At 42.8% G+C, this 13,936-nt stretch overlaps 1 protein-coding gene and 1 pseudogene across 2 annotated transcripts; one reads left to right on the top strand and one right to left on the bottom strand.

The window, feature by feature from the left end:
- The first annotated feature begins 1,980 nt into the window (after positions 1-1,980).
- On the top strand, positions 1,981-5,455 carry LOC112896437 (annotated as a pseudogene).
- A 1,030-nt stretch (positions 5,456-6,485) lies between these two features.
- Positions 6,486-10,119, bottom strand: LOC112896185 (cinnamoyl-CoA reductase 1-like). 2 transcript variants are annotated; one of them, XM_025964104.1, is made up of 6 exons: positions 9,827-10,119; positions 9,245-9,414; positions 8,588-8,773; positions 7,987-8,149; positions 7,342-7,534; positions 6,486-6,910 (listed from the first exon to the last, which is right to left on the bottom strand). In XM_025964104.1, the coding sequence occupies exons 1-6, from the start codon at positions 9,972-9,974 to the stop codon at positions 6,778-6,780; spliced, it is 993 nt and encodes a 330-aa protein (XP_025819889.1). In that variant the 5' UTR covers positions 9,975-10,119; the 3' UTR covers positions 6,486-6,777. The 2 variants fall into 2 exon arrangements, with proteins under 2 accessions (XP_025819889.1, XP_025819890.1); XM_025964105.1 differs by lacking the exon at positions 6,486-6,910 and adding an exon at positions 6,921-7,265.
- Positions 10,120-13,936: the final 3,817 nt, after the last annotated feature.

Here is a 13,936-nt window from a genome sequence, read left to right as displayed (position 1 = left end):
TTTTGTTACCTTGATGCAATTTTACTCATGACATGTTTCATTTGTACATCCATGAGGTAATATGTATTCTTCATGTTAATTGAGGATTTTTGTATTACAACATGGTTGCATCATGGTTGGACTGCAAATATGAGTAATAAGAATGAGATTTTTTTTGTTTTGTGCTCTATTGGATTGAAATTTTCTGGCTTCATTCAATTTTGAGAGTAATGTTCTAATATGGGAGGTTCCTAAATTATGTTGAAACTGCTTTCTCTTACGATGGACATGCGTCGCTTGCCTGTACTTCGATGATATAAGTAATTTGCACATAGATACAACTTGTGAGGGAGGTCATTGTTAAAATGTTATATATGACGCGATTTAATCATGATGTGCTTACTGTTATGCATCTATGAAATAATATGTACTCTTTCTGTTAATTAGTTGAGGACTAATGTATTATGTCCTGTTTGCATCATGGCTAGACTACAGTATGAGTAACAAAAAAAGGTGGCTACTTCACTGAATTGAAACTATGGGTTCATTGAATTATGTTAGCCAGCACTCTCTGGGGGTGATGTTCTGATCTGGGAGGTTGTCGTCAATAATTTTGCAGGCTAATTGTGCTTTGATCAGCCAAAGCTTACAAGCAGTAGGTGTACCCACGGTGCTTCTAAACTAGGAATTCAGGATGCTATGTATTGCAAGGGCTACATCGCCCATTTTGCTTGCTGTATCAGACATCTTGCTGCTGCATGTATGCTTGAATATCTAGAATTGTATAATTAGGCTGACTCCAACAAAAGAAGCCATTCGGAGTAGGCAAATACACGTTTTGCCTATCAGTTAGGAAATAGCTACGGTAGGTATTTTTTCTAACCTCCAACAGTACAGGCAAAAGCATACTGCATTCCACTGGTAGTTGGCTCCCGCCAACGGCAAGAAATCTCTCTCCTCCCGAACCGGCGAGTTCTCCCTTGCCGCACAACCTTCTCTCTCCTCCCGTCCAACTGACCATTGGTCGAGCCACGGATGGCTTGGCCTGGCAGAGCATGCATTTTAACTTCCCTCTCCCCTGCTAGTCAAAATGCCTGGCACACATGTCTACTCTGTTGGAGACGGATATCTAGTGCTATAATGCTCCCACAGTAGCTATTTTGCCTTTGCCTAGCCGAATGGCTCGCCTGTTGGAGTCAGCCTTAGCCAAGGCACCATGCCTTTCAGCGATGATTGTACGTAAATGTGTGCCTATGCATCTCTAATATTAGGATTTAGGCCTCAGTTGCAGATTGTGTGCACGGTGCCAATGATGCACTGTCCTAACCTGGTAGTAGGTTCTTTGTGAAGGTCGTAGAAAGGCACTTGCTGGTCTATCTGTTGATGATGCTAATTTGTGTTGCGGTGGACTGGGAGGGGTGTTCTGCTGCGTCATTTAGTCTGCCTATTGTGGTGGATGGGATGGTATTGGTACTACGTTAGCGTATATTATATCGGTTTTCATCATCTCGGTTATTTAGGTTCGCTTTCCTTATTTTGGTTTCTCAAATAAATAATGAAGCAAACCATATAGACTGATTGCCCACCCATAGTCAAGTTGGTGAGCAAGAAAGGGACCTGGTTGAACCTATATGCAGCTAACTGATGGCGGTCTTGTTGATCCAAGGGACTAAAATGCCACTGCAAAACATTGCTTCATGCTCCAACAGTAGAAGGGCATTCTCTTAAGCTGAAATTAGAGAAGAAACAAAGGAATGTTCTTTTCATGACAAAACAGATTCCTTCTGTGTACAACAAAAGACGATCAACACTACTCCCTTTCTATGAAGGATAATCTGAAAGATTAATTCAAATGACAAGTTTGTGGATGCAGAAGCACTAATTTAATTCAAATCCAGACCAATTGACACGACCATCTCGATGTGGGCCCATTTTCATATTCCCCTCCCTATTCCTGATGGCACTAGCCCATACAGAACCCATGTAAGGCCCAACGAATCCATCCAGCGTCCCCTCGAGCTCCCTCCTCCCTGTCCAACCCACAAACCCATCCAGCTCTCCATGCCCTAACCCACCCCGAATCCCCTGCCCCTTGTGTTCCTCTGCTCGGTGCTCGCCATTCCGAGTAACTGGAGTGCCCCAGCTTGTCTACTCGTCTATTTCTCCGATGATTTCCCTTCTCTGAGTTCTCGGCGAGCATTAGCTAGTAACTACTAATTGATGCAATCCTACTCGTTCTTGTTGTTTCTTTTATTACGTTTTGGTTTTGACGAATCCCACACCCAGAGTTGTTACTGGTTCGTGGGTGGCTAGTAGTGAGAATGCGATATGTTAGCTGCCTTTGGTTGTCGCGTGACTGCAGTTGCAAGAAATCGGATTATATTATCATTGTGGTGAGGGTTTTCTTTGATAGGCACGGTGAGGGGATTTGGGGTGGGGGGAGGTTCTTTAACAAACCCTAGGTGTATGACAATTCGAAAAACAAAAGGTAATGTTGGATCGAAGTATCAGACTCAACGTCAAAAACTCATAATCAAAGTCTTCACCTTTTGTTCATTTATGCAAAATGCCGCTTCTAGTTGGTATTCCATCTGTAGGTGACCCTGGTTGCCTGATATGTCTACGTTTCTGTAGAGATTATTGCCATCTTTTGCATGGTGTGAACTGTGAAGCATTGTCTTTTTGGTTTGTATTTATCCAGTCTGGATTTTATCTCTGCACCAAGACAGTCACTTATGATTTATTGTTGTCAGCAGTTATGGCTCACTTGGATGATCATGATAGTGATAACATGGAAGCAGGGGTACCTTCTGATGGTGACTCAAGATTCCGAAAAAAAGAAATCATCTAAGATTTGGGATATGTACAAGCCTGTCGCCGTAAATGAAGGGATTCACAGGATGGAATGCCGCTCCTGCCATGCTAACTTTAGTTACAAAGGTGGCCAGTTGTGGAGACACCACAAAAGTTGTAAAGCCAAGGAGGCTCTGGGTCCAAGCCAGCAGCAACAGAAAACGGACCTTCGATTCGGTATGCTCTAGTTACTGTGTAGCCCTTAAGCAAGGGGCCAAATTTTATCTAAACAGCCTAGAACTGTAGAGTGTAGACCCTGCATGATTTTTTAATACATTTATTGTTTTATTAAGGCTCACAAGATTCAGGATGTTATGTGGAAATTTCGAGTATTTTTTTTCTTTATTCGCAATCAGTATGGGAACTTCTAGACCTATTGCCATTGATTTAATTACTCCCTCTGTTTAGCAATATCAGTTCATTTTTCAAGGGGAGCATCATTTCAAAATGATTCAAGGAATTACGAATTTAATTATTACAATGTTTCAACTGTCCATTCGTACTTCAATGCTGTGAGAGAGATTTGTCAAGGAGTCCTTTTCTAGTCATCTTAAAGTCCTTTTCGTTTCCATATGTTACCCTCATGGGTCTATTTAATAGAAGTGCTATGCATGACAAAATTAAGGTGTTGATACTTGGTTGGTGTGCATGGTGGATCTGGACAATTCCTGATGGTGACCTGTGTACATTAGATTCTATACAGCTCTAGCCAGTTTGTATGGTGTAAATTTAGGTATAATCTATCTGAGTAGCTGACATTTTCTTTACAGAAACTGTGTGTTTTGTGCATACTCTGACTGAGTTATTCAAACTGTATGCATAGTTCTGGTGAATGAAATAGATCCGCATCCACTGGACAGGATTCCTCCAGATTCACTTGATGATATAGACTTAGTATCTCATACTCAAAGTGAGAGGAAAAAGTTAGTTTCAGAGGTATGGAAGGATTTTACACCAGTCTATGTTGAAGGGCAAATCCAGGCAGCAGACTGTGTCCATTGCTACAAGCGAGTAATTGCAGATAACAGTAGAAGAAATTTGAGACGGCATACTGAGTCTTGTATGAAAAGAGGTGGAACTAGCATAAGTAATCTTAAGTCAAGGAAGCGCAAAAATAATTCTGCAAATTCTTCGTCCAATTCACAATGGAGTCAGGAAGAGCCTAGTGTGTTGTTCCAGTCCAGTGTAAGAACTTCAAAGTCTAGGCTCCAAGATGAGGTTTCCTTGACAAATGGGAAGGTTCAGACTGGAGAATATGATAGCAAGTTCCACAAGGGATGCTCTGGTGATAGGACCCCTGTGGACCAAGACATTCTAGCTTCACAGCAAAGGGGGAAAAAAGGATCCTACAGAACAAAATACCTCAACAGCTCAGGCTACTCCAGATGTTAACACGAAATTTGACCAAGAATCATCATATCAGGAGCTAACTAGAATGATTATTTTACATGGATATCCCCTGTCAATTGTTGAGCATGAAAAAATGAGATGTTTTGTAAAGAGCCTTAATCCAGGATTTAACATGCCTTCAAGCACTGATATTGAAGAGTTTTCAACTATTTTGTTTCAGGAAAGAAAGGCTGACCTTAAGAAGAAAATTGCTCTTTCATCACATCGGGTTTCTTTATCAGCATGTTTGTGGACTCCTCATGGATTGGAGGCCACAGTGAAGTATCTCTGTTTGGCAGTGCATTTTATTGATTCTGGCTGGAAAATTGTAAAGAGAATGATCAAATTTGGTATATTTCAATCATCACCCACTAATTTAGATAGAATGATACATTTTAAGGAGGCGTGTCCCCTAGATTCTGAGATTGGGCCATTTAATGTCATGTTGGAAGCTATAAGAGATTGGAATCTTGATCAGAAGCTTTTGAGCTTGACATCTGTCGGTGAAATTAGAGACGATGTGCGTACCTCAAAGCTGAAGGACTTTTTGATCCAAAGGAAATGCCTTCCTATTGGTGGCGAGCTATACAATACGGCTTGTCTGGATGATGTGCTTAACAGCAGCATTGTTTCAAAAGGGCAGCCTATGCTTAATCTCGCTGGTGATATACTAGAGAGGTTTATCCAGGCACATATGTCCTCGCCGACGGCTAAGCAGCAACCTATAGAATTTGTTACAAATATGAAATTGAAGTGCCTTGGGAAAGATGCAAAATAGTGGCACAAAATTTATTTCGGACTTGAAGTTCTTTTGGATTTTAAGAAGTCTTTTCCCTCTAAAGAGTTGTTACCTGCAGAAGACACTAAAACTGTTGTCTGTTTGCAAGATACTGAGGGCTTTTTATCATGCTGTTGAAGTAATATCTGCAGAAACTTGTAGCCAAACAGTTTGCTCTCCGATAACAATAATGATATGATTTGCAGTAACTTATAACCTTACTACGCTAACGTGCCCTCTAATAAATAATGATTGGAACTGCTTTCTATCATGATAGATATGAATGATTATATTATATGCATCATGGGTTAACTTGTGAGGTAGGGTGTTGCCCGTGATGATATTCATGATTTATTTTCTGCTGTACATAAATGAAATAATTTCCACTATTTTTGTTTATTCGAGAAACACTTTGTTATGACATCTTCGCATTATGGCAATAGTGAAAATATGGAAAGTAAAATAAAGCAATTCTTTTGTATTCTATTGCATTGAAATATGTTCGCCAGCGTGCCTGGGCTCTCTTGGGGGTAATTTTCTAATCCGGGCAGTTCCCATGAATAACTTTGCAGGCTACTTGTCATGCTACGGTCAACTACCAACACTAATCGTGCTTCATTATCAGTAGAAGATTACAAGCACTCAGGCAGTAGATACCCATGGTGCTTCTAACCTACGAGTACTGGGTGATACTGCAGGGGCCACACTGCCCATCTGTTTTGTGGCGTTAGACATCTTGCAGCTGCTAGCATGTCTGAATATTTCTGCTATTTCTCCATATGTGTATGTACGCCATTAGTCAGGCACCCTTCATTCTAGGTGTTTCGTATTTACATGCATTTCCTGAATTAGGACATGGGCTCTGGTTCAGACATGCGCCCCGTGCCAATGATCCACTGTCTTAACCTGGTCTGAAGTTATTTCCTTGGTCTATTTATCGTTGTTATTAACCTGTGTTTTGTACTGGTAGCATTTTGCCTGCCAATGGGAATGTTGCCTGTTCTGTTATCTCCAAGGATGAAAGTTACAAGTTGGCCCTCGAAGTCGATGTGGGAAGTAAGTCCCAGTTCTCTTAACCTATTGGCCACTAAACTGTAGGCAACCAAGTCCTGCGTCTGCATACATAGGATCAGTCACCTAGTACATGATGCCAGCAAAGGTTTGTCTTGCTGTATCGAGCATCTTGCAAGTGTGAGTATTTCGGCTATTTTCTTATTTTCATGTATCAACTATCATTTAGTGAGGCACCCTTAAGTCATGGAAGCTTTGAAGATCAAAAATTCTTTTCAGCCCTCTCCAAGGAAAGAAAAAAAATCTCGTCAGTTCAAAAAACAGAAGGGAACAACATTCTGCCGTTCTGAACTGAAAGGCTAACCTGAAGTTTCTTTCAGATGGCAAGTTTGTGGGCACATAAGTATCATCAAATATATTGTGGCTGCTGACCGCTGATCATACAGCCCATGTCAGCAATCAGGAAGTGCATGCATATTTGGGCAAGAAACTGATCTGACTCTTGAATTCGCTCCTGAAAACTCTGAATCGGCAGTTCAACTCGCAAATTTACAACATGTAACAGGTAACGCCCCGTAGAATAATACATGCCCTGCAGCCCTGCAGACAACTCTGAAACGATGGTGTTCTGAATCTTAACCAATGTACTACCTCACATGGTGCCCTAACTGGTCCCGTTCCGTCACCACACCTTTTACATGTTAAGACAAACAGTTTGCTAGTACCAGCAGCCAAACCTGGCAAAGGTGACCCAGCTGGATGGATGCTCAGTTCAGGATGCCCAAACGTCGGTAGCATTCGATGCTGTCCCGGAGGGTTTCCTCCATAGGCCTGTAGGTCCACCCTAGCTTCCGAAGCTTCTCCGTATCATATGTGTAGCCGCCTTCAAATTCAACGAAGCTGCAAGCCATTGCGTTGCAATGGAGACGGATAATTTGCACCCAAATTTCAGTGACTAACTTTCTTTCAGATCAAAAGAAAAGGTTCAGTGAGTAAAACAGAAGGGAAGGAAGAACATGGTGAACATGCATTCAGTCATCTGGTGGAAAACTCGGTAGTTTTGCAAAGTTCTAAACCTGCTAGACAGCGTGGATGATGCACTAGTGACGTTTCCACGAAGTAATGATAGACTTATAGCACTATTATGTGGCCGATTAGAACAGTACTGAAGTTTTAAGTGAAAAAACTGGGGACAGTTTCATTTTTCACCAAGTTAACTCTAGATACTCACGTTTTATGTCTTAGATAATTCCATCTGTGCAGAGAGTAAAATCCGAAATCACACATATGCCAGAGGAAAAACGAAATTGTTTGCTGAGGAAGGGGCTTACTTTTTGGGATAAGTATATGTTGGAAATGAGCTCTTTATTAATATATTTACAATATCAGAGACTCTTATTGGCAGTGAATTGCAGAGGTACCGTCCAGACGCCTGCGGGTTTTCGTATGCCAACAAAAGGGCATCAGCGACATCACGAACATCCACTAGATTCTTGAATCCATTTTGAACTGTCTCCTGGTCCCCTGCATAAAACCAGCGTCAACTTCCATAGACAGAACACTTCAACTCGTACACAAATATATACACTAAATAAGGGTGTGTGATCTTGGGGGAAAATTGAGGTAAAGACTATGGGAATTGCTTGATATGCATCATTGCTTTCTGTTGGAAACAAGCAGAAGAGATAGATTAATATGATTTTTTTCTGCACTCCTGCTCAAATAGAAAATCTATATGCTCAGAATGGTATTGTTATTGTGGACTGGTTTTCCTTTGTCCCCATCCTAGGATGCCAATAAATCATTAAACGCTGTAAATGAAAGAAACAAGACATATCTTTGTATTTAGTTGAAAGACAATGCTTCTACCTTGCATTTCCAAAAGGAAAGGAAAATGTGAACTAACCATCATTATCATTATACTACTCAATGCAAATAAAAAGGACTTGATTGGTAATAAATTAAATGCTCTCCACCTTTGATATAACTGAGGAAGACTTTAACGCTCGTATTTACTGTACGTTGCATCAACGGTCCAATTACCAAAGATGGGCAAATAGTGACAATGTCCAGCCCAGTTTTTGCTGCATAAGCAAAAGCCTCATGCTCTGCCAGTGTTTTAGAAAGGAAATACCATTCCTGCAAGCACAAAACTCAGATGATTTATTATGCGTGATTGAGGACATGAATATTACCTATCCCATTAAGAGCAATAGTCCGTGAAGTTTAACAAAGAACTTTACATTATCAAAATGCTAAACCAAACAATGACGATAGCTTCATTTTTTGGAAAAGAAGACTCCAAATGAAATATGAAATGCATGAAGGAAAAGTGTCTCTCAATCAAGACCGGATGTCAGCACTAAGAACAAAGGGCATAATTCTGGATGGACCTGTGATAATAAACTAGTTGGCTAGCATATTGCAATTTTCAAGTAAACCGTTAATTGCCACAGGTGTCTGTATTTCCTTAATTCATTATGTTGTTCAGACCTGAAGAGAAAACATGCTCTATCCTAGGAACATTATTAGCACCTAAAATGCTTAACAATTTAAAGGATTTGCTATGATATATACCTCATTCTTTCTGCAGTACTCCTCATCTGACCAGCTGTCCTCAGTAAAGGCCTTGCCCTTAGGCCAGTTTGGATTATTGAATACAGCAGAAACTGAAGACACCACCACGACTCGCTTCACTTCTGCCTCCTTGCATGCTTTCAGCACATTCAGTGTGCCAGTTACAGCAGGAGCTATAACATCTGCCTTCACAGGATGATTGTGGTAAATGAGTTCTAAAGGAATAGAAGTATAGAACATCACAAGCACTATTTCTAATTGTAAAAAGGGAAAAAAAATAGATAATGTCTTCAGCAAATGCTACATGTTGCAAAGAGGAAAAGTCAGATAATGTCTTCTGTTATCAGAAACAAAAATTTTGAAACATTGAAAGAATGATCACCAGTGCTATATGTCAAATTTATGTGCTGACAACCAATGAACCCAGAAAGTCTCCTAACCAGTAAAAAGAAATCATTGAGAAAATATCATCCAAGAGGACATGTTAAATATGCAGATGCAAAGAGTAGTATGCAGATATCACCAATAGCGCCATTTTTCCATCCTACTGGATCACTGTGTTCAACTACTTGTGCCCCTTGTTCTAAAAGTGAATAAAAGTAGCAATAGACAGCCCATTAGTAACCTGAAAAATGAAGAAAAAACAATGACCGATACCTCGGGGTTGGAGGATTGGCCGTAGGGAACAGGGCTGGCAACATGGAATACACCCTCACAACCAGCGACCGCCGACGCGACGCTGCTGTAATCCAGCATGTCAGCCTTGACCAACTGCAGCCTCTCGCCGGCACCTTCCAGCGCCAAGAGATGAGCATTCTTGCCATCACCTACAACGCACTAGCACCAGAGATCATCACCAATATAATCTGTTACGATCCTCTTGCTCCCATCATAACAAGCATTCAGGTATGCAAGAACTTATCGTTAACTGCAATGGCAAGAGGATCATACACTAGTTCCAGTGATGCAATAGAAACGAATTTCGTGGAGATGTATTGAATATTTGAAAATAAGGCATTCCTTGTTAACGGTGATCTAGATCACTTTTTTAGAGCATCAGAGGCAGGATCTGAATGTTCAGAGAACTTCAGGGTTGGGGACATGAGGAAGGAACCCAAGAAAATGAAAACTACATTTCCTCTTTAGCTGCTTCGACTCGATCACGGCAGCTGCACACTGCCACACTCTGGGAGGCGGGGAATCGGAGCAAGAGACTGCCGGGGCGGTTGCGAGACATACCGGGATCGCGCACGGTGCCGCGGACGGCGTAGCGGCCGGTGGAGAGGAGGAGCTTGACGAGCCACGAGGCCACGAAGCCCCCCGCGCCGGTCACGCACACCGTGCTGCTCTTCTCCGCCGCCGCTGCTGCTGCCGCCGCCGCCTCCATGCTCGCGCTTGATTTCCCCTGCTCAGCTCAGCTCACTGCTTGGCTGAGGAGTTGCCTCCGTCGGTGAACTTCGCTGCCGTTCTTCCGCGGTGGTGGGCGGCAGGGAGAGATCGGGATTCGGGGCGGGGGGTTTGGTGGGTTGCGACTTGTGGGACCCTTTTCTACCTGGGGCCTCTTCTCGTAATTTTTCTGTCTCCTCCCCAACCGGACGAAAAAAGACGAAAAAGAATCTTTTGGAAGCTGTGATTCTGAATTTTTGACGGCTCGTTTAGGATACTCCTCCGTACTACCATTTTTACGATAAATTAAGAAGAGAAGGAAATAATGCATGTACTCCTATTTAATATTTTATTTAGTTATTATTTTACTAATTTTATAGTATTTTAAAATTTTCCAAAACACCCTACGATGTCTTATATTTAAATATAAATTTCGAGTCCTTTAATATTTTATATTTCAGGATGGAGGGAGTACGCCAAAATGGCAAAGTATAAGTTGAATAATTATATTTGGATGTTTGGAGATCCTAACATAAACTTTTTTCTTAACATAAATGAAAGCATTCCAACCTTTTGCATCAACCGATGCATACTGCCATCCTAACATGAACCAAGTTGGCAGGTGATTTTTTTTCCTTTTTATTTTTTATTTCTATTTTAATCACTTGGTACCTCAAAGTCTACAACACATAACATGGATATCGCTTCGAATGGCATGGACAATGATTTAGTCAATGCAGATGGATATATAGAACTGGGTGGCCAAGGACTTCGTTCATACACCATAAGTGCAAAAAGGACAGGAGCAAAAAGGCAAAATTATCTCTTTGCTAGATTACACAAAATATATATCCACCTGTTCATCTTCGTGGCATTTACACAGGTCATTATTACACTAGCAAATTCCATCCGGATCCATACACATACAAGTCGCCACGAATTCCGATGATGATCCAAGAGCTGAACGACTACTCGCCCCGAATTCCGGTGATGATCAGGGACAGCCCCAGGATGAAGAGGGCAAACATGCTGAAACAGATCTCGGGGACTGCCTCACCGGAGACAGCTGCGACGGCGCAGGAAGCCACGACCAGGCCCGTGAGAGCAAGGTTCCGACCGGCCAAGACCGCGGGGCCGCGGGGCGCTGCTGGGTCGTCGCCTCGTCGGCCATCTGGACGTCGACGAAGACGAGGCCGATGCCGGCCAGGATCCCCGCGAAGCTTAGGAGTGAGCCGCCGCCGCCGCCGCCGCCGAAGGCGAGAAGCAGACCCTGACCGCGAACAGCACGATGATGAAGCCGGCGGCCATCGCGCTGCGTCCCCGAGTGCTCGATCTCGGACGCGTAGGTCGTGAGCGGTGGTGCAGCGAGTCCTCCCCGCCTACTTCACCGGAGGGAGGCACCTTGCCGGTGGGATTAGCGCGGTGGGATCCGCGATGGGGCGAGTCGGCGGCGCCGAGGTGGGTATTTGTAGTGGGGGGCCGGCGGCCGGGCAGCGTCAGCCGGACACGACTCTCCGTATTAAGAAAAAACACAGGTAACGTACGGCCGGCCGTATCCTAGGCTGACCGTACGGCCGCACCATTTTTGGAATGCGGTGATTTGGAAAATCAAGTTGTTTCCATTTTGGACTGTAGTGATTAAGCAGACAGATTTTATCTCCTAATCTGCTTTCTTTTGAAGGCATGCACAAACTGAATAACTCAGGAAGCACATAAAAGATCCTAGGTCACCTCGTGTACAAATACAACAACCTAGCTATTATGCCGAATTTAGGGTATATAATAGAAACTTTAAACAAACAAATTTTCCCTCCACTTACGCTGAATCCAAAAATGCAGCATCATAAGCAAAACTGAATGGCATGGTTATTCAGGGGATATACAGGCATCTCACAAGCATCTGTCACAAATGCACATTATTGTACTTCATACTTGCATAATTGACGAGCTACTTTTATCACCTGCCATACAATAAGAAAAGGACAACCAAATCAGTTTGTGTAACAAAAATAAGTTGGATAAGGTGAAGAACTAGTTTGTGTATCCTAATAATCAACAGAGGCACCCAAAAAATAAAAGGTCATCGTAAATTGCCTATGCAAATACATTGTTTTACTTGTTCCTAACCAAAGAATTGCCACTATTAACAGTGATTTGCCTAAGAATGATACTTTGACTAACTAAGAACAATATTTTGCCTGACCAAGAATAGCACTCTACCCAAAATGAGAGCACTACTTTTGCCTACTAGAAGTAACATCATTAACTAATAGAAAACAATATTATTATCTAATGAAAACCATGTTATTGTCTTACGAAAATCATATTATTGCCTGGTGAAAGACATGTTGCCGCATTTATTAAGCTTAGAGGACAAGCATAATCCAACACGCAGGTGAATACCTTTACAGAGCACAACTACAACTGACCATAACATTCATAAAGTTGTGAAGCACCAATAGTGTTTTAGCAAAAGCAATCATGTAAAGAGAAATCTCAACTACCTTGACTTTTCTCTATGCTCTTTCAACCAGTCTGTTCATCACATGTCGCTCCAAGCTCCTGTCAGGTAATCTTAAAGGTAGCCATTATAGTAACTCCATCTTAAAGTTAGCCATTATAGTAACTCCATGCACTTATATAAGGTATAATCAAGAAATATAATTCAGTTGGTACCTCTCCTAAAGATCCTTTGTATCTTGGAATGGATTTATCTAGCTTAGGCAATCTGCATTTCTTTTGATTCACTGCAAACACAAGGATGTTACCATTTTAGTATGCATTGGTGCAAGCCCGTGAGAAGAAAACTAATACATGACATTTTTTTATTAGGCAATTTGCAACCAGAACAAAAAAAGATGCTTGTTCATTTACCATAGGTGGCCAACACATAAATTGCTCAAAGTGGTCAGTAGAAACCAACAAAAAATACAGATTGTCACAATACCCGAAAAATGCTAAAAAAACAGGGCACACAAATGCTTAGCTAGTATGATTAATTTGCTTGTTGGTTGAGCATAGGTTGCATATATGAAATCCAAAAAAAAATGATCTTTAGGAACATAGGAAAATGCTAGATTAGAATGCAAAAATGCTAAAAATCACTATTTGGTATGCTGTTTGATTGCCTGCATCTGATTAGATTGGCCGAGAAGAGATGGTATTTGGTTGCCCGTATAAAGATACGTCGCATGAGGTAGAAAAGAATAAAACAATACCACACCTTGGTACAGACGAAAACTTGCCCCCGCGTCGCTCCTCCTCGAGGCAACTCAGGCGGAACCCGAGTGCCCCGCCCCGCCGGCCATTCCGCTCCCCCACCCTGCTGTCGTCCGAGCGGCCGCTGGAGGCCCCTGCAGTCACAATGAAGGCGGCAGCAGGGCTCTTCTCCTTCTCCCCCTCTCAGTTTTTTACCCTCATGCTTCCCTTCTCACCCATGGTGGGTGGCGGCGGGGACCTCCACTAAGGCCAGCTCCGGTGGTCCGGCAGCTGGATCCACCCCGGTGGTGGGCGGATCCGTGACCTCCACAACCAGATTTGTTGTTGTTGTGGGTTGCAGTGGCGCGGGACCTTGGGCAACGGAGCGGCGGCGGTGGGTGGCCTGGGTGCGGCCATGGGCTGCGTGGACCTGCTCGGCTGGGCTGCGCTGACCAGCGGTCTTGCCCTGTTCCGAAGGCGCGTGGTGTTAGATCTGGGCTCACGGGACTGCATACATGGCCTACATCTTACAGGACAAGAGGTGGAATATGGCCGAAAAGTACTCGGAGACAGTAGAAAACTACCCGAAAAGTACTCGGGTAGGACTCCTAGGCTCGTATCTAGGACTTCCATGTAACCCTGTCCTCCCAGACTATATAAGGGCGGATAGGAACCCCTCCAAATAGGAGATCACCCTATCATCACCTAAGGCAATACAAACCACACAGAATGTAGGGTATTATGCTCTCGGCGGTCCGAACCTAT

Source organism: Panicum hallii, chromosome 6 (assembly GCF_002211085.1).
Source record: "Panicum hallii strain FIL2 chromosome 6, PHallii_v3.1, whole genome shotgun sequence".
Taxonomy (NCBI): Eukaryota; Viridiplantae; Streptophyta; class Magnoliopsida; order Poales; family Poaceae; genus Panicum; species Panicum hallii.
Note: the sequence above shows the minus strand (reverse complement) of the source record. Positions and strands in the feature narration are given on the sequence as shown.